Genomic DNA, 23,504 nt, shown 5'->3' with positions numbered 1-23,504 from the left:
AGGTTCTTCTCTTCTCTAAATTTCTCCTCTTTCTCTAGGTTTCTCCTCTTTCTCCCAAAAACAGTTTGCACGTAATCCTTCTTTTTTAACTCTGACTCTCCTCTTTATATAAACCTTAACCTATTTATTTTCTCTTAATTCCAATTCTGCCCCAAAGCCTCATTATTCTAAATAATTATATTTCTCCACTAAATATATACTTCCACTAAATATATTCTTCCACTAAATATATTTCTCCACTAAATAATAAAATAGGGGCTACTAATAAATATCAACACATAATAATAAAAATATCACTTATCAAACATATTAATTAAATTATAACGGAAAAGACTCTAAACTCAAATAAATAAATAAGTAAAAAAAAAATGGGCGTTACATTGAACTTTATGAGGGTGTTTATGTCGTTGTTTATGTTGATGAATTATGGTATGATAGTTACATTGTTGGTGGTTAGTGTGTGGCATTTATACATGCTAAATGTTGATATTTGGATGTGGTGATTTCATGTATTGAATTATTTTGTTGAATTCGTATATGCAATTTGATGATGATAATTGTGGTGTTTGCATATATGAAAGGTGTTTGTTTTTTGTGATGGTTATTTGATGAATGATTGGTGATAAACATGTTTATGTTTTGTTGTTTGTTGAACATGTTGAATGTCGATTGTTGGTGGTGAATTCATACATGCTAATTTTGTTGGTGATATTGTTGGTGAATGCATGTATAAAAAATGAAGGAGATATAGGATATTATATCCAATGATGGTGAGTTGTTGTTGAACATGTGCATAGTGTGTCATATGTGCATGCATTCATAAGTTGTAGGATATTTATATCCAGTTTAGGTTATTATGATGTGATGTTGGCATTATGGGGTGACGGCCTAGACGTTGTTGGTGTCGGTACCGCATGCATAAAGAAGTCGTGTCTAGGTGCATAACATGTTTTGGCATGAGTCATAATTGCTTATGTGTTTGGTGGATGTTGTGAATGGTGAATTATGTGATCTAGTTTAATATATGCATGGACGTTTATGTGCATTGGTGAACTTGGTGAATTATGTACTTGATGATGTTTTGTTATACTTGTACACTTGGTGATTTTAAATGATGACGTTTATTTTGATAAAAAGATGAAGTGTGAATTATATGTGTTTGATTGGGTGATCCTTTGGTGACGTTAATTTCCTTGTTTGTAACTTTGAAATATTGAATTGTATTTGATTGAGATTAATTACGCTAAATGAGGAATACAATGAGTAATTCTTATATTGATTGATGTGTAAAGTGATAATTCTTGATAATGATTTAAGGTATGAATATGCTTGATGTGTTATGATAGAAATACGATAACATGATTAATGTTGAGCTGGTATAATATATGTGATGATAGTATTCTAGGAATGTTGAGTAGGTATATGTGTTATGCATGAATCCTTGAATGCTTATGTTTGTTTATGTTTGATTATGACGATGTGAAGCTAACCCCCAGTGGTCTGTGGTGGACCGCCTACCTATTTATATGAATGGGTAGACGACTTACAGGATTAGTTGCTTTACTTGTGAGTGCTTGAGGATAGCGGGAGCTACCTCCGTTATCTATTTTTGGAGTCTTAGTTTAGGCTCTGATTTAGGATGTCAGACTTTTCTTTTATTTGAATTCTGCATTATGTTGTTGAGATGTTCCTCATATGTTGAGTTTGGAGATTTTATTTTGGTGATGTATTTTCGATGTTTATGACATGGCTATTCGAAGATGTATGTTGTTTTCTGTTGCGACGTTTGTGAATTTTTAGTATGCATGTTTTGAGAACTATTGAAGACGTGACATCTATTTCTTGAATATTTGTATTATTCGCGTGTTTTATTGCTTTAATAGAAGTAGTGTGTTACAATAATTATTCGCAACAAAATATTATTTGCAAATAAACCAAATTTTGTAACAAAAACTTTAATAAACACAACTCCTTGCCCTCACTTTCGTTATTAACAAACCTGTCAAAAGGGGCACTAAACAGGAATCACATCTATTTTAGCTTCGATCACTTCTTTTGGCTTCTACCCAAACTTTGAATATCAAAGGCAATTAATGCCAAATTTTACCATTTGGTTTTCACTTAGGAACCATACAAATTCCTTATCATAGATACAATCAAATTTATAGCCAATTGACCAAAGTTTCAACCTAAGTATTTCGATAGTATCTTCATTAATGGTTTCTTAACCATCTTTTGTTAATTGCCAGCCACTAAGGCCTTCTTAACCTCCTGCTCCGGCTAAACAACCGTAATTTTGCTCTAAGCATTTTGCTTAGATGTGATGATCATCCTCTTCATTCCCTAAGGCTAGGGAATCTGAATTTTCCGTATTAGGCTCTGTGTCGAGAGTCTCCCTTTCCCACATGAAACCATGAGTTGGATGGAGTCTAACAGAACTTGCATCTGCTCAATTAGTGCCAACAGATTTTGCAGATGAACATGGAGCAATATTTGCTAGACTTTTGTCAAAAGTCTTTCTTGTAATCTGATTCACTTCAGCAAGAAAATAGTTTTGGTCAACCTCAATGTTTTCGACTGTACCATCATCTCTCCAAATCAAAATTCTTTGATGCATGGATGAGGGAACAACACATATCTCATGAATCCATTCTCTTCCTAACAACAAGTTGAAGTTAGCTTTCGACGGGACTACCATGAACAGAGTTGGTCTAACCACAGTTCCCACCGTTAGACTCACTTGGAGAGCACCAAGGAAATGACCAGCCGTTCCTTCATAATTTGACAGAATTACATTATGAGGCTTCAAATCTTTGTCGGTCTTACCAATCCTTTTTAGTAAGGATTGAGGCATCAAATTGACAACAGCACCACCGTCGACCAACACTTTGTTATACCAATCTCATCCACTTTGGCTTAGATGAACAAAGGTTTAATATGATTCTTCATCAAATCGTCAGGTTGTTCGAATATGGCTTTCTGTTCATCTCCAGAACCATTATGTGTTACACAGTAGCACATGGGTTTGTATTCCTCCATGTCCTTGGGATCGAACTCTTCCTCTGAATCCTCGACTTCAGACACCATATCATATTCAGCTGGCAAAATGGAAATCACATTGCATATGACGTCGAAGTCCGGTTCTGAAACCATAAACTCTGAATCCAATTCATCATCTTCATCAAGATCGTCTTTGACTAAGGGAAGAGATAACCTTTCTTTCGCTGGTCTTCTTCCTGATTCGACCATTCTTTGACTATCATTTGGGTCAATATTTTTGTCTTCGAGGATTGCAGCAACGCCTTTTTTGGACCTCTGGTACCTTCTCCATTGAGTCCTTGTCATGGGGTTCTTGCCCTTGTAATTGTTGTTGTAAGCATACTTCTTTGTCGAATACAACACTACATCTAGGGCAAAGCATTACCTCAGAATTCTTTAGTCTGCATCGATTGAGGAAGTCAATCTGTTCTTCTTCAGCTGTAGGATATGTTGCCTTAAACTTCTCGTCAAACTGAGGTTCTAGGGTAGTCTCTTCGACGTATCCTGCATCTTTAGTGATATCCACCATTTGACATTCTACAACATCAGCTCCTGTTTCAACTTCTGCTTTGACAGACAAGCCTTCGAAAGTATCAACAATTGCTTCAACCATATTGCAGCCCACAATGTCAGTGTACATCATACTCACATCTTTTAAAGGATCAGAGTCTACTTGCATTTAAGGCTTTGGCTTGTCTCCAAACTTCATCCCGCCTTCATTGAGACCTCTCTGAACTAAATCCCTAAAAAGGGAACATAGTGAGGTGTCATGTCCCAAATAATTATGGTATTTGCAAAACCTCTTTTCTTACGTTGCTCTAGTGGTGGGATTTTTAAATCCTTAAGTGCTACCACTTGACCATCAGCAACTAGGAGATCATAAATCTTGTCGCATTTGGTTACGTCGAACTTATATTTTTTTGGGAACATATCCTTCATTGTTTGGTTCGACAGGATTATTCCCATCTGAGGGCCTTAACGATTTACATGTATAAGGGGGCCCTAGTCTTAGTTCAGCAATGCCAACCTCCTTTGTTTCGACATCGCCAAAATCTATGTCGAATTCTTGGTTGCTTTCATTTGATTCAATATAAGCAACCTTTTCTCTTTTGTGATATTTTTGAGTCCTGGCTTTTTCATCCCTTAGTCCTTCGACATGTCGAATTCTATCGGCCAACTGGGCCATATCTCTCAAGTGTTGAGTGTCTAGTTTCTTTCTAATGGAATAATCTAGGCCACCAGTGGCCATTTCGTCTAACTCATGTTCAGGCACTTGAGTGAAACATCTTGCCTTTAACAACCTGAATCTATTGAGATAATCATCAATGGATTCAGTGTGATTTCACTTAACACTGGTCAATTCCTTTAGACTTATCTTATATTGGCCCATGTAGAATTGTTCATGGAATAACCTCTCTAATTGAGTCCAATTTTGGATCGAATGTGGTGTCAAAGTTGTAAACCACGTGAAGGCATTCTTTGTTAGAGAATTTGGAAAGTATTTCAACCTCAAATTCTCATCATTTTCTAGATCTCCTGTCTCTGTCAAATATCGTGTGATATGTTCGACAGTGGACTCACTGGTATCACATGCAAACTTGGTGAACTTAGGAATTTTGTAACCACTAGGAAGTTTAGAATGTAATACCAATTTCGACAAAGGAGAAACAAAGTTTGGCCTATGTAGGCCAATATTTAAACCATTTTGAGCCATTATATTCTCGACCAAATTGGCTAATTGTTATGTGATCCTATGTTTTGTTGTTGGACATTCCTAACAACTTCATCGGCATCATGATTTCTATCCACTAATACCACTTCAGGTTGACCTTGAATCACTGGTTCGAGAGGTTGGGGTTGAGGAACAGGTTGTGGCCTCTGAACCATTGGTTCGATCAACCGCAACAGTTGTTGGTTTTGGATTTGTGGAACCGGTTGGTAAACAGGTTGTGGAGGAGCAAAGAAGTCTGTTATCCTCCCTATTTGTGTGGTTAGGGCTTGGTAACTCCGATCGGTGTCCCGTATCAAAGGGTTAAACACGGTATCAATTTGTTGTGTCAACAAATTAAACATTTCGTGATTACTCTCATCCATTTGTTGTCATAACAGATTCATCGAATCTGTTGTTAAGGGTGGTAGAGTACTTCGACCGAAGATGCTAGAACTTGAGGGACTATGTATGTTATGCATTGTGAAGGGATTTGTTTGGTCTGCAAATGCGGACGCACTATTATGCACATTTGCCATCATCGAAGTTGGCATACCACATGGTTGTTCCCTGGGAAGGTTCTCACATTTGTGTTTCGACCATCAAGCCTGGGCCTGACTAAAGGAGAACTTGGGACACTGGTAGTCAAAGGAACACCAGCAGTGAATGGGGGCACAAAGGTTCCCATTTCTGGTCGTGTCATTAGAGAGGACGTCGAAACGGTTGAGGGAGCGGTTACTCCCGTTTCCATCAAAGCTGGCATAGCCATGGTTTGCCCCCACGACGGTCTACACGTTTAAATCTCCCAAAGGAGTAGTCGCTTTTAAAGATTGTGCTTGTGAAGATGGTTATGAAGAGGATGGCCTGGCACGAGCCATAGATTTACCACTTCTCAAATGCATACACAAATAATTTGGTGTTTTTAGCAATAAAGTTACCCGGAAATAGTAACAAAATTCTAAAAACGGATCTCTCAAGGAGATGAATTTTGAAAAAAGTTTTGAAAAACAGTTTTTATGAAAAAGTTTTTGAAAATCAATTGCACAAACAGGGTCCCATTGGGCGTGCCAATTTGTTTTCCGGTGTTTTCGGCAAACTATGGGGTAGTTCTGGTTATTAAAAGCAAGACCAAACTAGAAATCTCATGACATGTTGTGCAAAGGTTTTGATCGAAAACAGTTTAAAAAAGGACACGAAATGCACACAGGTCACTTAGAGAGCAGGACAGGTTTTGGAGTAAAAAAGACATTGTCTCTCGAAAGGTTTGAGATTGCAAGTAAAAGCAAGATAAAATTAAAGGAAAGGGTAAAAGTTTAAACGCATAAACTTAATGGAAATGTAAAATGCATTGCATTAAAAGTAAAGTGGTCTACAAATCAGTTTATATGCATTTTGTATAACACGTTTCCTTAGACGCCGGTAGTTTGAGTGTTGTAGACGCCGGTAGTTTGAGTGTTGTAGAATTTCTATAAATGATTTGCGATCCATTTTCCGACTAGGAAACTCTTATTTATACATAAAGAAAATAACTGACAAAAGCCCAATCCCATGATCAGCACTTCCTCCATCTTGGACAACCGCTTGTCCCCACGTTCCCACTAAGGAAACATCCTTTGAGCTTGAAATCGTGCCTTTCCCGCTTTGACTGCTTGACTTCGACGCAACCCCTCTTTTAGCCTTGTTTTATCGTACTCTTGATCATGCGCGTTAAGTTTGCTATCTTGTCGAAATCCTCACATTAGAATGAGAAAGTCTTTGATCCTTGCAAAGTTAAAAGTCAACTAAATGTTGACCACATTAAATGAGCCTGTCGAAATTACAGGCTAACACACTTGCCTTGAATCGCTAGCTTTTTGAATGAATAAAATAGTGTTCAAGGGTCTCTATTTATAGTGCATGATTACTTAGGGATTAAGAGAGTGAAAATAGGGTTTTGCCTAGTTGTGTCAATACGTGGGGAGCATGGTCTGGTGCGTAGGGGCGCATAGCTACTACCCCATGTGTAGGGGCGCATGGCTTTATGCGCAGGGGCACATGAGTCAGCCGCTCTTGCGCGAATTCAGCAGTTTTCGACCCTTTTTCGCCCGTTCTTCCGTCTCGCAATGCCTAGGAACTTGAAATGAATTTTCTTCACTTTGTATTGTCTTCAAATACCTTCTAAGAACCATTGTCTTCAATATTCATATACTCGATCCTTCACGGGATGTCTTGATTTGTTGATTTACATGATTTCTCACTACAAAACACCTTTGGAGTTGCATGATTTAGGATAAAAGTGAATTACAACGACTCGAATGAAAACAATTCAAAATGTTCCACAAACCAATGACAACTCCTCTAATTGACTTCTAATTTGCCTTCAAATTCAAAGAATTACACTAAAAACATAGCTAAAAACATCATATGTTATTCCATCATCAATAACCAGGAAGCTACCTCGTCTCATAAATGGAAGCAACGTTAAATCTCTATGTATAGATGGGATAGGGCGGCCATCCCCCAGGCAAAGTCGTGAACCATCTCTAGGTCAAGAAAGTACTACAAATAACTCAAATCAACATAGGCGGCATTTTGTCAATGAAGATAGCGATTCCCACCAAGTATAAATGGTATATTCAAACATTGTACTATTCATTCATCTATGTTTCCACCACATCACCCTCCTTCTCACCTAGCTTTGCTGCCTGCAAACGACTCGCAACTTCATTAAGTAGCTAAACCATGCAAGAGCCTCATTCATGTCATCCACTTCCTAATCTGCCTATATAGCTAATACCATGTAGCTAAAGTAATGTGTTTAAGACTTAATTAATATTATCGTACCTAAGGTTTTAAATAACGATTGTGGCTGCGTTATGGTTGTCGCAATTGCACAGTAACGCCCTGTTTTTGTAAACCTTCGTACCTTGGTGGTGAATGCTCCATCCATAGTGTAATCCATATTTTCCTCTAGTTTGAAAGTTGTTGATTCTGAAAATAAAATCTATTTTTTTGGGTTAAATATGTTTTTGATCCCTATAAAATTGAGAACTTCTAAGTTTAGTCCTTACTTAATTTTAATAGCTTTTTTAGTCCCTACAAAAAATATTTACTTATAATTTTAGTCCCTGCTAAAACAAAGTTTGTTTAATTATCCTTAAACTCTTAAATTTTTGAACAATTTTTTTTAGACAAGTTTAGAACACTATGAAATATTCATTTACTAAAATTTAGAAATTTCTAACATGAAACAAATTAAATATGAATTGTTTAAAACAAAAAAAGTTAAAGATAAAAAGTAACAAACTCTGGAGGTAGAAATCAAATTTTGCGATAATTTTTTGCGGAGGAACTTTTAGTAATGTTATAAACACGTCTGCAAAAAATTATTCAAAAACTTAAGAGTTTAAGCATAAATTAAACAAATTTGAATTGAGTAGGGACTAACACTCAGTGCAGAAAAAAAATAGGGATTAAAAAAACTATTAAAAATAAGTAAGAACTAGACTTAAAAGGTTCCAAATTTACAGGGATTAAAAACATTCGAAATTCTGAAAATAAAATATAAAAATACATAAAAGTATCAACAGTGACTGGGAGCATATAATTACCTGACGATAGTGTAATGATTTGTGTATTCCTATGATTCCACTTTTGTCTGCTATTGGAAATGTCGCTTCTTGCAGGCCACTTTTTCGCCGTCCAATTTTCATAGTCCTATCTGTTAACTTTCTTTAGTTGCTTACTCTTATTATATGACCAATTTTCAGAAAACTTAAAATTAATGAGACTATATAGCTAATACCAAAGAGTTAGCAACTAAGCAAAGTGAAATGGAAGTGACCAACAAATACATAGTAATAAAGCATCACATTGAAGATTCTCCAAAGGAGTCTCATTTTGAAGTCAAAACTGAGGCTTTTGGTCTTTCGTTGAAGCAAGGTTCTGATGAAGTGATAATAAAAAATCTATATATCTCTATTGATCCATATCTTATTAACCGCATGAAAAGCTACAGCGCTTCTCATAATGCTATTAGCTTTGCAACTCCATTAACTCCAGGCCAGGTACTCATCATTTGTTTGGTACTCAAAATTCTTGATATAGGAGAAGTAGAAGTTGATTTATTTGTTAATAATTGGCTGATTCAACTTGTTGTTGAATCAAGAACCGACCAATTCACAGGTTGGTTTGATCGTGGTCCAACAGCAGTTAATTCAACCTGTTTTCATTTTTATTTGTTTTTTAATAGTTTCTTGCTTTAATTATTTACCATCCGGTTCAATATCCGGTGGCAGGGGCGGATATGGGTTGATATTACTGATGTGGTTAATTATTTTAGCGAAGTTAATTACGTGAAAAATAAAAAAAATTGTTCATATTTTAGAGAAATTTAACCTTTTTTAATTCTAACTTAAATAACATTATAAAAAAGATAAAATATTTTAAATAAATAGTCAATTAGAAGTAAAAAATCTCACCCAAAAAATGTATCTTTTTATATATATATTTATTGATTACGTACGAGTAAGTTACAAACTTTTAATATATGACGATGTTGCAACTAATAAAACAAATCAAACACTATGGTCTAGTGGTTGATGAGTTATCATTGAAGTTTATGCCGTGTCGATTCCGTCATGTTCTTTTTTACATTAATATTATATTAATTAATTCTTATAAAAAATGACAAAAACAATAGTCTAAACTTGAACCCAAGATTATGAGTTAGAAAAACATGCACTTGAACACTAGACAAATACATCATATATAATTATATATTTATATTTCCAAATTAAAAATATATGATATAAAATTTGAGATTGAATATTAAAAAAAAATAATAATAATTGAGTTGGGGCTGGCAATAGCCACACCCAGCCTTGAAGGGATCCGTCCCTGCCCGGTGGTGTTAACTTAGAACCTTGAAGTATGCTTCTCTTCAAGGTCTCAGGTTTCATTTTTTTCGGTGATTGAAGCTGGCTGATGCCATGCCATCGCACGCAGATAGTTTGCATTTGTCGCACCGCTGCCTTTTTTTGTATTTTTATTCAACAAAAAGCTTTTGCCAAGACTTGAACCCTTTTCTAGGGTGCAATATTTAAGCAAAATTAACGACCATCCTAATTAATGATTTTTGTAAATTATTTGACACAATTTTATATATATTCTATGGATTTTTGGCAATCCCAACAAAATCACTCAAGATCCGCCATTGGTTATCTAGTATGGTTTTCAAAAGTCAAAACATTGTTGCTAAGTTTCTTCTTGTTGTCCTATTTTGGCACTTTTCCAGGCTATTGATGCTCTAGTTATTGGAAGAGTTGTGACTTCTGGGAATGCTAAGTTTGAGAAAGATGATTTGGTTATGGGAGTATTCACTTGGGCTGAGTACAGTGTAGTTAAGGAACAAAGCATCATAAAAAAATTAGAGTCCTTTGAATTTCCACTCACTTATCATCTTGGAATTCTTGGTAATTGTTTAATACTTAGCACCGAACTACACTCTCTTTTCTGGTTTTTACCTGCTGTCATAAAGTTGAAGAAAAATGTCTAGTGAATGGAATGAAATGCTTCTATATTTATTTGTCTACATTCTATATCAAGTTAATTATATGCATAAGAATTGAGAAAAGATTTTTTTTAAGATATCCTTCATGCAGGATTTAGTGGACTGTCAGCTTATGGAGGATTTTTTGAAATTTGCAAACCACAAAAGGGTGAAAAGGTATTTGTTTCAGCAGCATCTGGATCAGTTGGAAATATTGTAGGACAATATGCAAAACTTTTAGGTTGCTATGTAGTTGGTTGTGCTGGGAGCCAAAAAAAGGTGAGCTTTATTAGGATCATGCCCTTGAGTACAATGATTTTGGCTTTAAGCTGAAAATACTAATCCATGAACTTATTTTTATCTTAGGTGACATTACTCAAAGAAGAGCTAGGATTTGATGATGCCTTCAACTACAAGGAAGAAACTGATCTAAACTCCACTCTTAAAAGGTTTGTTAGAGATGTCAAATACTCCCTCCGGTCCTATTTATTTTATAGGAGAATATTGGGTCAACAAAAGTTGATATACCTAGTTCAAAATTCAGTCCAGATACATAAACTTTTGTTGACCCAACTTTCTCTTATAATTAGGACCGGAGGGAGTACTAAGAACCACATACATAGATATTTGACACGACAAAGACACAGACACATGTTTCAGACAACAAAAATTGTTTTTTATTTGAAGTGTAGATGCTACACAGCTAAATTATATCATTTAGCTAGCTTGAATAGAAGTTCATAATTAGAAATATTTAACGAGATTGAGTTCCTTTGATGTAATTTGTTTTGAATATTTCAGGTACTTTCCAGATGGAATTGACATATATTTTGACAATGTCGGGGGAGAAATGCTAGAAGCAGCAGTTGCTAACATGAAAGCATTTGGTAGAGTGTCTGTTTGTGGTGTAATTTCTGAGTATACTGATGTTGGAAAGAGAGCTTCACCAAATATGATGGATGTTGTATATAAGAGAATCACCATCAGAGGATTTTTAGCTGCAGATTATATGAATGTTTTCGGAGATTTTTCTGCTAAAACATTGGATTATCTTCGCAATGGTCAGTTGCAGGTGATTGAAGACAGGTCTTTGGGTGTAGAGAGCATCCCTTCTGCATTTGTTGGACTCTTCAATGGAGATAACGTGGGAAAGAAAGTTGTTGTTTTAGCAGATGAGTGATCATGTAATGAATACGAGGCTTAAATGCTACTATTGCATCATGAACTTGATCTTTGGAATAAGATTGATTTTAAGCAAAACTTGCGTTAAATGTTAAATCCTGTTTGACTAAACTATGATTTAAATGAAATTGAACAAACCATAGCGTGACGGATAGATTCAACTGATTAAACCAGCTGGTTTGGTCTTTAAAACACTTCTTTATCAATCATCTTAACTGCAGAATTGAATATTAATGAACTTCGTGTAAATGAAGAAAAGGAAAATTTAAATATGAAACTACACATCACATTTGTTAATACTAAATCTCCTAAATTATCTACTGAAATATTATAGCTATAGGACAACTTTTTTTTGAACAAGAGCCCATACCGCGGACCCAATCAGGGCCGGACCTAGGTCATTAGCCGGGAATACGACGGCCTAGGACCCTTGCCGGTTGGAGGCCCAAATAAAAATTATGGAGGGGGTGTAAATTGAAATATTTCGTTTATATATAGCAAAGTTCATATAAAGACCCCAAACATTGACAGGATGAACGGCTGGGCTCAAGTCTGTTAATGTTTTTGGTCCTTTTGGCGCAATTAGCTTTATGTACCCCCTATAGCACAAAGATTCCTATATACACCCTCCAAATAAAAAAAGTTGGTTGTTATTAATAATGTGCCAAAAAATTAGTATCAAAGAAGTTGGTGATATTTTTTGGGCCCTTTGTTGCTTCACTAATATTAAAAATATTGATGTTATTCATTATCCAATAATTTGGGATAATTTTCGTAACAAAACAAATTATATTTTGGTTGAAAATGGACCTACTAGAGAAATTAATCTTAATCTTTTTTTTCAAAGGTTTCAAAAAAATAAATTACATCAACATAGTAATGTCATTTTTCTTGAATCAATTGAAAGGATTGCATAGTTAAATTTGATAATGCAAGATCATGCGAGACACATTCATGTGTCATCGTAATGAACTTGTTAGAGATATCTATAGCATATATAAATAGGAATGATGTACTTCTAGTATACAAAAGAGTTCTTGTATCTATGATTCCTCTAAAAAGTCTAACACTAATTTTGTATCATGTATTATTGTTGTTATGAGTTTAACATTGGAGAATTTTGCATCCAAAAGTTTAAAATTTAGTTAATTACGTGTTGATATACTTTTACTTTTTATATGTTATTATTCTTAGGTGCTAAAATTTCAGTCAACTTCGTATGTACTACTATTGTTCTATACTTCTACGATATTTTATTTTGTTTTGATGTCTATGGAGTATATGATTAATTTTCAGATGTTGCCTAAAAAAACATTATTTGGTAGTGGAAAGCGGGAAAAAAATGAAATAAAGAGTTAATTAAATCACAACAATAACCTAACAAATTTTATGATGTATTATGTAAGGGGCCATTTTCTCATATTATGCCTAAGGCCCCAAAAACTCTAGGAACGGCCCTGGACCCAATACATGGAGGCTCGTTAACCTATAATCCTCTCCGGATTGGAGTAACAGAAATGATCTTCTATGAGCCTAATCGCATAATAACTCGTCTTGCGCTAATCTCCAACGGCCTCCCGCGCCCTGCATTGGATTTAACGGAGATACATACAACCGATCTCCACTATATATGTGTCACTTTGCATGAACATTTCCACAGATCATCCAAAGTTTTGGTCTACTCAAGATCATTAGCGCTAGAAGAAGGGGAAACGTTTCATTGATTCCTCCAGATTTCCTCAAATCCACCACTGTAACAGTTTTATGTTACACTTTTTTATGGTTGGATCTCGACACCCTAAGAACATCACCACTGATACTTCTAGTTCCACAACCACTCTTCGTTCTGCAATTCAAACTTCGCAAAATGACATTGATGTTGTCCTTTCTAAATCAACCTCTCAATCTCCCTCTTGAGATGGATGCAGTCGTATGTGGTATGCCTTTTGACTTTGTGGTATTTAAACCAATTTTCTTGATTGGATCCCATCATCCCTAAGCGTGGTCTTGGAGGTTCTGTGATGATTTTGGTGTGTTAAACCTCCTAAAAGACTTGTTCTCTCCACGAATTGAAAGGTGTGAAAGTTTCTACAACCTTCAGACCATTCTGAAATTCCCCAACAAACATCTCTTGGTTCAAGCTCACCACCTTGAATGTAGCGGCGTTAAATTGGGAGAGGTATTCTCACAACGATTCATTATGTCCCTAGCGCACGTTGAAGAGGTTGGTGGTGGATACTTTGCAATGTTATACTAGCAGAGAACTGGTGGATCAATTTATGTGACATGTCCTAGTATGCTATGATGAAGAAGTTGGGTAGGTTCATGTGCCATCATATGGCAGCTTCCTTTAGGGTTCTAGACATTAGCTTGCATTTGAGCGATTACTTCGCTCCAAATGATCATTTCTTCACTTGAAAAGGGACAGTAATGACAGCTTAAAATTATCTGGGACTGGGCATTCCAAATTTCAGCGGATAATGGTTGGGGGTTGATTCCTTTGTTCCCTCCGGGTGGTCCTTTCAATTGTTGTTATTGTTGGATTGTGGTCACGGAGGCCTGTAGGGCTTCTTTTTGTTGTCGCGGTTGCTCTGGTTAAAGCTACATCTCTTCTACAGTGCCTGAATCGATATTTGTTATAGTTTCACCATCCATCGTTCTGAGATAGACTGTGAATTTTGGATTTGATGAGTGTGACCCATGTTAGTTTTATCAGGCCTCACGGTGGGCGTCAAATGTACTTGCAAAGAGTACAATATAGGAACCTATCCTACGATATGCTAAGCTGAAGTTCTCATGGTTTCTGTATTTGTTTAGGTCTTGTCCTATGAATGATCTCAAGGGTCTTACTTATTGTGTTTTTGGCCCCTTTTAGCCACAACAACCTGAGAGCCCATTTCTGAGCTTTAGCCCATTAGTTCGTATAAGGAGGGGCCCGTAAGGCTTATATATATCCAGGTATCTCGCCCGAGAATCTTAGCTTTATCTGTTATGCTTGGATTAAGAGATAGGCGTGCCCACTCGCTAGTCTTGTGGCACCCTTATCCTTAATATTTGTTCTTATCCTAAATGTTTCGTCTTTGGAGTCTATATAGACACTGGTACGACAGATGACAAAGTGTTTTGAAGGACAAATGACGGTCAAACAGAAAATGATATGATATAGTAAGTACTTATAGACACTAATATGACAATAAATAAATATGCATATTGAGAAACTAATATGACAGTATTAGCCCGAGCATTTTAACATCATAAACTATTTTAATCAACATAATGAAACTATCGTCGTGACACCTCATCACTGGTTATGTGAGAATTAATTGTTATAGGTTCGATCCTCGGTGTCCGAAGTTTTGAACACAACTATTTTAAAATGGAAAATTCTATGGTGAAGTTATGAGAATGACTTTTCCGGTGAAGTTAACACTATAGAATCAAAAGTGTAGTGAGTAAGACCCCACTGTTTGTACGGTGGCATCAAAAGTTCAGTCCCCACAGTATCATCAATTCATCAGATTAACAAGACTACACTTAATCTAATTTTATCCTACCTTGTTTTAAGTGTAACACCCCACAAAGTGTAACACTTAAAACTATCACATAATATCATCAACTATGTTTGAATGTTAAAGATGCCAACGATAAAATAGTACATGTAAGTCCAAGATGTTGCAAGCATTACTATATGAATTATTATTGATCATTAATTAGTAATCAACAATTTAAAAATGAATCAAACATTAAGATCAAAATTAACTTTTTCAAAATAGTCAGTTTCCTGACTGCACCGTAGAAGCTCCCTTTTAAAATTAGTTGTTATAAATGATCGCAAAAACAAACAATTTTGTAAGTGCTTTGTCGGGTGAAGTACATAAGAGAACCCAAAAAATGCTCCACCACAGTTCTTCAATATTCACATGACTCAAAAACCATTCCTCACAACCCTTGCACAAAATTGCAACACCCTAACCCAACTCAAACAACTACACGCTCACATCCTCCGATGTTGCATCCAACACTCTCCCTACGCCCTCGCCCCTATCCTCTCCGTCGCAGCAACCTCAAACGACCCGTCGTTTTTCCTTTACGCTCGTTACATTTTCCATAACCTCACTCACCGCAACTGCAACACTTTCATTCACAACACCATGATCAGAGCCTATCTTCAAAACCATTCCCCTACACACGCAGTTTCATGCTACACGACAATGTTGCAAAACGGCATTGCCGTTAATAACTATACATTCCCACCTTTGATCAAATCCTGCACTGCACTTATACCTTCTTCTTCGAAGTGCGCTTCGAGTGTTATGATTGGTCGTTTAGTGCATTGTCATGTCGTTCTATTGGGGCTAACGAATGATCCTTACGTTGTGAGTGCGTTTATCGAGTTTTACTCGGCTTTGGGTGAGTTACAAAAGGCGAGGGTGTTGTTTGATGAAATGGGGAGGAAAGATGTTGTTTTGTGGACGGCGATGATTGATGGTTATGGTAAAATAGGGGATGTTGAAAGTGCGAGAGAGATGTTTGATGAAATGCCCGAGAGAAATGTTGTGTCGTGGAGTGCTATGATGGCAGCGTATTCTCGTGTTAGTGAGTTTAGAGAAGTGTTGGATTTGTTTTTAGAGATGCAGAGTGAAGGCGTGAGGCCGAATGATTCTGTACTTGTTACTGTGCTAACTGCGTGTGCGCACCTGGGTGCGCTCACGCAGGGAATGTGGGTGCATTCTTATGCTAGGAGATTCGACCGGGTGACCTCGAATCCTATCTTGGCAACGGCTTTGGTGGACATGTATTCGAAATGTGGGTGTGTGGAATCAGCTTTATCTGTTTTTGATGGTATTTCTGATAAGGATGTTGGAGCTTGGAATGCTATGATTTCTGGTGTGGCCTTGAACGGTGATGCGAGGAAATCGTTGGAGTTGTTTCAACAAATGGTTGTTTGTGGGAATAAGCCTAATGAGACTACCTTTGTGGCTGTCCTTACTGCTTGTACACACGCGAGGATGGTTCGCGAAGGTCTTTGGTTATTTCAAGAGATGAATGGTACTTATGGAGTTGAGCCATGTGCGGAGCATTACGCGTGTGTTGTGGATCTTCTGTCTAGGTCTGGAATGGTGGAGGAAGCCGAGAGGTTTATCGAGGAGAAAATGGGTGGATTTGCAGCTAGTGATGCTAATGTTTGGGGTGCAATACTCAATGCGTGTAGAATTTATAAGAATATTAATGTTGGGAATAGAGTGTGGAAAAAGCTGATAGATATGGGCGTAGCTGATTGTGGTACTCATGTTCTTACATATAACATATATAGAGAAGCTGGGTGGGATGCAGAGGCAAACAGAGTCAGGAGTATGATTTCGGAAGCAGGGATGAAGAAGAAACCTGGATGCAGTATAATCGAGGTAGGTAATGAAGTTGAAGAATTTCTTGCTGGTGATCAATCTCATCCACAAGCACAGGAAATGTGCAGGTTGCTGGATTCAATACTCAAGATGGTGAATATAGACAACTTCTAATTGGGTATAAAGTTAATTTTTGCGTCCAAATTATCTTATTGCTTTGTAGTCATTTACCAGGGCCTATAGTATTCATAAAAGAAATCGTATACAAATTGTTACTCATTTATTCATATAACTAGAGCATGTCCTTGTATAAAGAATTTGGAGAATATATACACTGGCTTATTTAAGCTCAAGCCTGGTGCATCTTGCTCTCAGGTTTTATTAATTGAATCTCTTAATTTTTTTTTCTCCGATTATAGAGAGTACAACAATTGCATTGATGATTTGTCATGCAATAAACTATAGTAACTGTATGAACTGACCAATACATTTTGTCTACAAATTTGGGATTACATTACAGATTTTGATAAAATATTCTGTCAGTAGTAGCCATTTCTGCTTTCCCTTCTGTTAATCATCTTTTATTTTTTATCTCTCAGAAACCTCTTGCCGCTCATCTGTTTGGTGTTGGAAAAATGGTTTTTTCAAACATGGGTGTTAAGAACACTCATTTGCGTGAAAATCTTTTGCCGATAATAAACCATCAATACGATGTTTGAGCCTTTCTCACAGCATAATACTGTTCAGTGACGCTTGAATTTGCTTGACTAAACCACATATTAGGCATGCAACCATCTGCACTTTGTCCCAAGAGTTCGGCGTCAATCTTATCAAAGACAGGTACATTCCTGACAAATTTTCTAGCAAAAGGAGCATTGCTGGCTGTTGTTTTGGAGGGTTGTTCCATAAAATGGTGGTCATGGTTCATAGTGGTCTTGCAAAACTCCTCGGTATTACAGATAATTGTGTAAAAGTATCCTTCAGGGGAAGACAGAAAGTTTGCATAATACACCAAGACAGTTCTAGGCTAGTTATCTCCACCCCATAGACAGTATTCAGTAAAAGGGTGGGAGCGCATCTTCCTTGCAGAACCTGAGCTAAATCAAGAATCAAAGTTTAAGAACTTGGACAATCAAGAACTGGAATTATCACTTGTGAGTTTCTTTCTCTAGATTTCCTATAGTTCGGATTTATCTCAGCGTTATGTAAACCCCTAATCTTTAAAAAAAACAATTGGAGAAGGGGAATTTATTATAAAATACAGTTTTACTGATGATCATTTAACAATTCTCTCCAAGGGGATTTAAACTTGCTTCTTTTGATGTAACAATTCTAAACTACCACTGAGCTAAGACCATACAGATGTAAACTTCTGATCTCGTGCATTAGATTAGTGGCAAATGGTTGTGTTTAGGCAAACTTAAAGTGAAAATAAATGAGAAATTACACCAGTGGAACATATAACCTAATTACCAATGAAATGAATGTGTGTGGAATGGTTACACAGCTAATCTCAGATGCTTGACATAGGATGTAGTAAGATTACCACAAGCAACATAAACATCTGTGGTACAGAGACAGAAAAAGAAATTCCCAGTAATCATACTACTACATCTACGGACTATTTGAATAGATTTTATAATTCACAACACTATCATGTTTTCTTTCTCATCCTTTTGACTCTTAATGTTTGACTTCATTCCAGATTTTCTTTTACTGTTCTGCTAATTATATGTATCTTGTCACCTGGATATACACATAAGTAGCTTACTTGGAATGCAAGACTATTGTATCTGCTTGTCTTGACAAAATATATTAAGCTCTCACTTGAGAGAATTTACAATTATACTTTGGTGTTTGCACATAGCTCTCTCATAAAAAGATAATAGTGAATTAAGCTTATGTCAAAACGATATGCATTTTCATCAGTTTTGACGCATGGAGATTTCTATACAGCTATGAAGCACATGCTCCTTGGATTAGGCGTGTCCCGTTATCGGATACGTATCATGTCCGACATGACACCGACACATATGATTACATTGAACTATACTATTTTCTCAAATTATTATAGGTGTCAACATGTCTGTGTCATGTCCGGTGTCCGTGTCTGAGTTTGTGCTTTATAGCTATACAGACAATCGACTTACAATCTCTTGCTTCTGATTTTGGGGGATTGCTGTTGCCGCCCTGTGCAGGGAGTGTTGGTGGCAATAAGATGTGGCCATGTCATCAGATGGAGAAGGACGGTCCTGGATATTAGAGGATGCTTGTGTATTTGACTTGATATAGGTGTTTATTTTGTAGTGTGTGGCATATTATGTGTGACTATTTTACTTGAGACTTTCTTACATATTGCATCCAATCAAAACATGCCAAGTAATTATTTATAGAGATATTTTAGAAATTAACACAAAAAAGTGGTATCATTGAGTGCAGTGTATACAAATTAAATCCATTTTACTTTGCTTTCACATTTATGGTTATTAGAGTTAGGCTTCACACTCTTATCGGCTTCACACATGGAATTTGCTGTATTGTTCTATTTTATGTCTCTATCTAACTAAGGTGCTAAAATTTTACCAAAACTGAGACTCGGAAGATTGCAAAATGAGCAAAGTGCAAGTCGTATTCTATATTGGTAAAGTGTCTCACAAGTCAGCTATCCCATGTGAAATAAATCATCCAAAACCCCATATTTTTCGAGTGTTCAACCCAAAATTCAAACGCAGCCCCTTAGATAATAAGCCACCATCCACTTTGCTGGACAGTACTTCTATTATACACAAGTTACAGCATGATCCCACATGATCTATGTACCCAAAAATACAACAAAATGAGCCTCACGTGATCTTTCACGATGTGCTCCTCATTCACGATTTACTTTAAATTACCAGTTTGGTTTTGGCAATCTTATGAATTTGATTTCTGAAATTAGTAATTATGCCTTTTGACATTGTAGTGAATTAATGTATAATTCATATTATATCAAAAATATATAAGAATTTTCGGATAATTCCATCAAGTTTAGGTTGCTATAGTCTATAGGACTACTATATATTATTATAGAGCTTAGCCAATGGTTTGGTAGAAGGTAATGGACGGTTCCCGGCAGTGGTTTGGCAGAAGGTAGGCTTGGAAGAATACACATTTTTGTGAAATCATTAAATAAAAAAAAATTATATTATAGAAATAAACATAATCGATCCGAAAACTATTGTATTTTTTTACTCAATTACTTTATTGATGATTTGCAAATTTTACGTCCATTATTAGAAGAAAATTAAATATGTTTTAATATGAGGATTTGACCAGAATTAATGTTTTATTTGGAATAAATTAATATGATTTAAAAGTATGTTGATGTTCGAGGTAAAAGTTAAAAATTGTCAGGAAAAAAAACGTTAGAAAAAAGCCACATTTTCCGGCTGGAAACAATGAATGAAACACCAAAATATGGCAATTTACCAAACAAAAACGTCAACGATAATCACTCAAAAGAAGTCGTACGTTTTTTGCGTAGACTACAGAAAAAGAAAGCTCAACAAACGTTAAATAGTCCAAATCTCATTCCACACTACCAAACAGCACAATTAACTTATCAAATCAAAACTTGATTCTTCAAATTTTCAATGCTTACCTTCCTCCTCAAATTCAAACTCTCAAATCCCAAATAATCCAAAAAAATCCCTTCAATTCAATCCTCATCATATCTCAAATCTCCTTCATAATCATATAACTTCATCCCCAAACCTAATTCTCAACAACAAACATGGCAGTATCAGAGGGTGTTATGAAAAAAGTGCTTCTATCATACACATATGTCGCCATATGGATTTTCTTAAGTTTCTCAGTAATTGTCTACAACAAATACATCCTAGACCAAAAAATGTACAATTGGCCATTCCCAATATCACTAACAATGATCCACATGGCCTTTTGTTCCTCCCTTGCTTACATCCTTGTAAACATCTTCAAAGTAGTTGACCCAATTTCAATGTCTTTAGACACATACCTTAAATCAGTGGTCCCTATTGGTGCACTTTACTCTCTCTCCCTTTGGTTCTCAAACTCTGCTTATATTTATTTGTCAGTTTCATTCATTCAAATGCTAAAAGCTCTTATGCCCGTGGCCGTTTACTCCATCGGGGTTTCTTTTAAAAAAGAGTCGTTTAAAAAAGAAACCATGATCAACATGGTTTCTATTTCACTTGGCGTCGCTGTAGCTGCCTATGGCGAAGCCAAGTTTGATGTCTTTGGTGTTACGCTGCAGCTCATGGCTGTAGCGTTTGAAGCCACGAGGTTGGTTTTAATTCAAATTCTTTTGAACTCGAAAGGGATTAAGTTGAATCCTATAACCTCGCTTTACTACATTGCTCCTTGTTGTTTGGTTTTCTTGTCATTTCCTTGGTTCGTCATGGAGTATCCTTTGTTGAGGGATAAAGCAAGTTTGAGTTTTGATTTTTGGGTTTTCGGAAGTAATTCGTTGTGTGCTTTTGCTTTGAACCTTGCTGTGTTTTTGCTTGTTGGGAAGACTTCGGCTTTGACGATGAATGTTGCTGGTGTTGTGAAGGATTGGTTGCTTATTGCTTTTTCTTGGTCTGTGATTAAGGATACTGTTACACCGCTCAATTTGATTGGTTACGGACTTGCATTTTTGGGGGTTGCTTATTATAATCACTGTAAGTTGGTGGCACTTAAGGCTTCTGAGGCACAAAAGATCAGGGTTCAGCAGGAAGAAGATTCTGAGGCTGGGAAATTGTTGGAAGAGAGAGATGGGAAAGATGATGAAGAAAGTACAAGGAAGAATGAGAATAGGAATTGAAATGATTGTTGATCTGATTTTTGGATACTGAAATTATTCTTATTTACATTATTATGTATGTTTGTTTGTCTTTGCATATCTGGTGATGTAGTCCATGTTTGGGGCTGAGACTGATGTTGTGTCCCTTTTAAATTTTATTGAGTATGAATAGAGAATGAATTAGGCATTATGGATATTTACCAAACAAATTGTATGGTCAAACAATCTTATGGATGCTGAGCATAATTGATGGTTGCTATCTTCATATTCTTGTTAGTTACTTTATTTATATGTTGGAACGTGAGTTTAATCCGCAATTTTCTACTTTCATACTCTATTGTGTGCTGGTTTTTCTGCCTAAGTTCTTTGGAAACGATTTTGCAAGACTTTTATTTTATGTTTTCCGTCCACGATTTGACCCACTTAGGCCGTTCTTGGTAGTTTAGCAATCGAAATTATATAATGATTGCAGAGACTGTTGTTTCTACATCACGATTGAAATAAGTTTCGTCGAACACATTTGTCTGCAATTTTATATAATATTGAGTACCGTAACACGTAACCTGTTAGAATTTTTTTTTTTTTTTTTTATAAGAACCTGTTAGAAATCTAAAACCTTAATATGGTCTCTTTCACTAATTTGTTTTCAAATTTATGATGTTTTGGGTTGAGAGTGATTATCATCAAAATAACTTTGATGACTACCTTATTCACAAGCTATACTCTAAATCATTATTACTCTCTCGTTTTGGCATGATGAGTATTCTTTTCAAAATACATGGGGTTGGCATGATGAGTATTCTTTTCAAAATATGATGTTGGGGTTGGAAGCGTGTTTTCAAATTTTTTATGCGTTCTAAACCTAGAGCAATCTCTCATTTAACTATCGAAATAACATAATGATTGTGAAGATTGTCCTCTCTACTTATTGAATTTTTCATCGATCAGGTATCGTCAAAATAAGATTCGATAAGTATCCTCTCACAGGTTGTACTTTACATCATCGTTACTTCACTCATTCATTTGGAAATACTTTGCTCGTTTTGGTACCATGAGTACACGAATAGGTCACGTTATTTTTTTTTCAAACCAGAAGCATAATAGTTTGCTTTTTCATATTCTATTTCTTCATTGTTGCACATGAACTTTGCTCTGCTCTTTTGTAATTAGTTGAGTGTATTTGAGATTAAAAAAAACCCAAAAGCTCTACCTTTTGATCACCTATTAATCTAATGCATTTTCTCACGCCTTTCTAACAGCCACTTTTGATTGAACGTGGTCGATGCAGAGTCATCATCGTGGAATCAATTTTTAATGTATACCACTAATAATCATGTTACAAGAGGATTTATTTATATAACAGTACAAAGTCTTCATTTAAAATAAATATTGGTTGTTATCCATTAAATTATGAGTTACTTAAGGAGAGCGTATTCATTGCTTTTTGAATCTATGAATGAAGGTTGGTGCAATTGTAAGCAAGTCACAAAAGTGATTGGTCAACCATTAGTGTGATTTCGGTTTTGAACCCTTTTTTCTCCTTCGCAATCTAAACCCAAAAGTTTGTGATTTTCAACCATTTTTTCCCTTCATACAGTAACCTTTTTCCAAAAATTTGTTCATTGTTTAAACATGTCGACAACTAATGATATAGTTAATCTGATGCTTATATACACAAATTTATTTAACTCTGTGGTTTAAATCTTAAGAGAACAACACATTTCAAAATTATCTCAAATGCATTTTATTTTAAAGGTTTTAATGTTCTTTTTTAGTTTGTTTCAATTAAATACTCACTAAGTATAACTTTCTTAGTCATTTCTTTGTTATTTTTCAGAAATTAGTTGCTCAAATTTTCAGAGAAGCCTAATAAAAAGTTTAAGTAGAGCACAAATC

The 23,504-nt window shown here is 35.8% G+C and overlaps 2 protein-coding genes and 2 pseudogenes across 4 annotated transcripts; 3 read left to right on the top strand and 1 right to left on the bottom strand.

Moving 5' to 3' along the window:
• Positions 1 to 3,949: 3,949 nt before the first annotated feature.
• On the bottom strand, positions 3,950 to 4,753 carry LOC146947014 (uncharacterized). The gene is made up of 2 exons (XM_085748356.1): positions 4,452 to 4,753; positions 3,950 to 4,346 (listed from the first exon to the last, which is right to left on the bottom strand). The coding sequence occupies exons 1-2, from the start codon at positions 4,751 to 4,753 to the stop codon at positions 3,950 to 3,952; spliced, it is 699 nt and encodes a 232-aa protein (XP_085604482.1).
• A 3,756-nt stretch (positions 4,754 to 8,509) lies between these two features.
• On the top strand, positions 8,510 to 11,537 carry LOC146947013 (2-alkenal reductase (NADP(+)-dependent)-like). Its single transcript, XM_085744757.1, has 5 exons — positions 8,510 to 8,793; positions 10,023 to 10,200; positions 10,390 to 10,556; positions 10,644 to 10,726; positions 11,079 to 11,537. Exons 1-5 carry the CDS (start codon positions 8,560 to 8,562, stop codon positions 11,455 to 11,457), a joined length of 1,041 nt encoding a protein of 346 aa, XP_085600883.1. The 5' UTR covers positions 8,510 to 8,559; the 3' UTR covers positions 11,458 to 11,537.
• Positions 11,538 to 15,308: 3,771 nt separating this feature from the next.
• Positions 15,309 to 19,620, top strand: LOC146947012 (pentatricopeptide repeat-containing protein At5g66520 pseudogene; annotated as a pseudogene). 2 transcript variants are annotated; one of them, XR_015026886.1, is made up of 3 exons: positions 15,309 to 16,982; positions 17,404 to 17,958; positions 19,003 to 19,620. The product of XR_015026886.1 is annotated as a pentatricopeptide repeat-containing protein At5g66520 pseudogene, transcript variant X2 (transcript). The 2 variants fall into 2 exon arrangements; XR_015026885.1 differs by lacking the exon at positions 19,003 to 19,620 and having other exon boundaries at positions 17,404 to 18,261.
• Positions 19,621 to 20,264: 644 nt separating this feature from the next.
• On the top strand, positions 20,265 to 21,873 carry LOC146947011 (putative sugar phosphate/phosphate translocator At4g32390 pseudogene; annotated as a pseudogene).
• The last annotated feature ends 1,631 nt before the right edge of the window (positions 21,874 to 23,504 follow it).

This window comes from Medicago sativa, chromosome 2 (assembly GCF_051527215.1).
Source record: "Medicago sativa cultivar Bolivia chromosome 2, Bolivia_mono, whole genome shotgun sequence".
In the NCBI taxonomy this organism is placed as follows: Eukaryota; Viridiplantae; Streptophyta; class Magnoliopsida; order Fabales; family Fabaceae; genus Medicago; species Medicago sativa.
This window is presented reverse-complemented; position numbering and strand designations above follow the sequence as displayed.

Bases quoted from the DNA above. Each gene is read 5' to 3' on its own strand.
- LOC146947014 (XM_085748356.1), bottom strand. From the start codon at position 4,753: ATGGCTCAAAATGGTTTAAATATTGGCCTACATAGGCCAAACTTTGTT. The intron at 4,347-4,451 runs GTTATTCCATGA...TTATCTCAATAG, and splicing joins AATTGGACTCAATTAGAGAG to ATTCAGGTTGTTAAAGGCAA.
- LOC146947013 (XM_085744757.1), top strand. From the start codon at position 8,560: ATGGAAGTGACCAACAAATACATAGTAATAAAGCATCACATTGAAGAT. The intron at 8,794-10,022 runs GTACTCATCATT...GCACTTTTCCAG, and splicing joins CTCCATTAACTCCAGGCCAG to GCTATTGATGCTCTAGTTAT. The intron at 10,201-10,389 runs GTAATTGTTTAA...TCCTTCATGCAG, and splicing joins TTATCATCTTGGAATTCTTG to GATTTAGTGGACTGTCAGCT.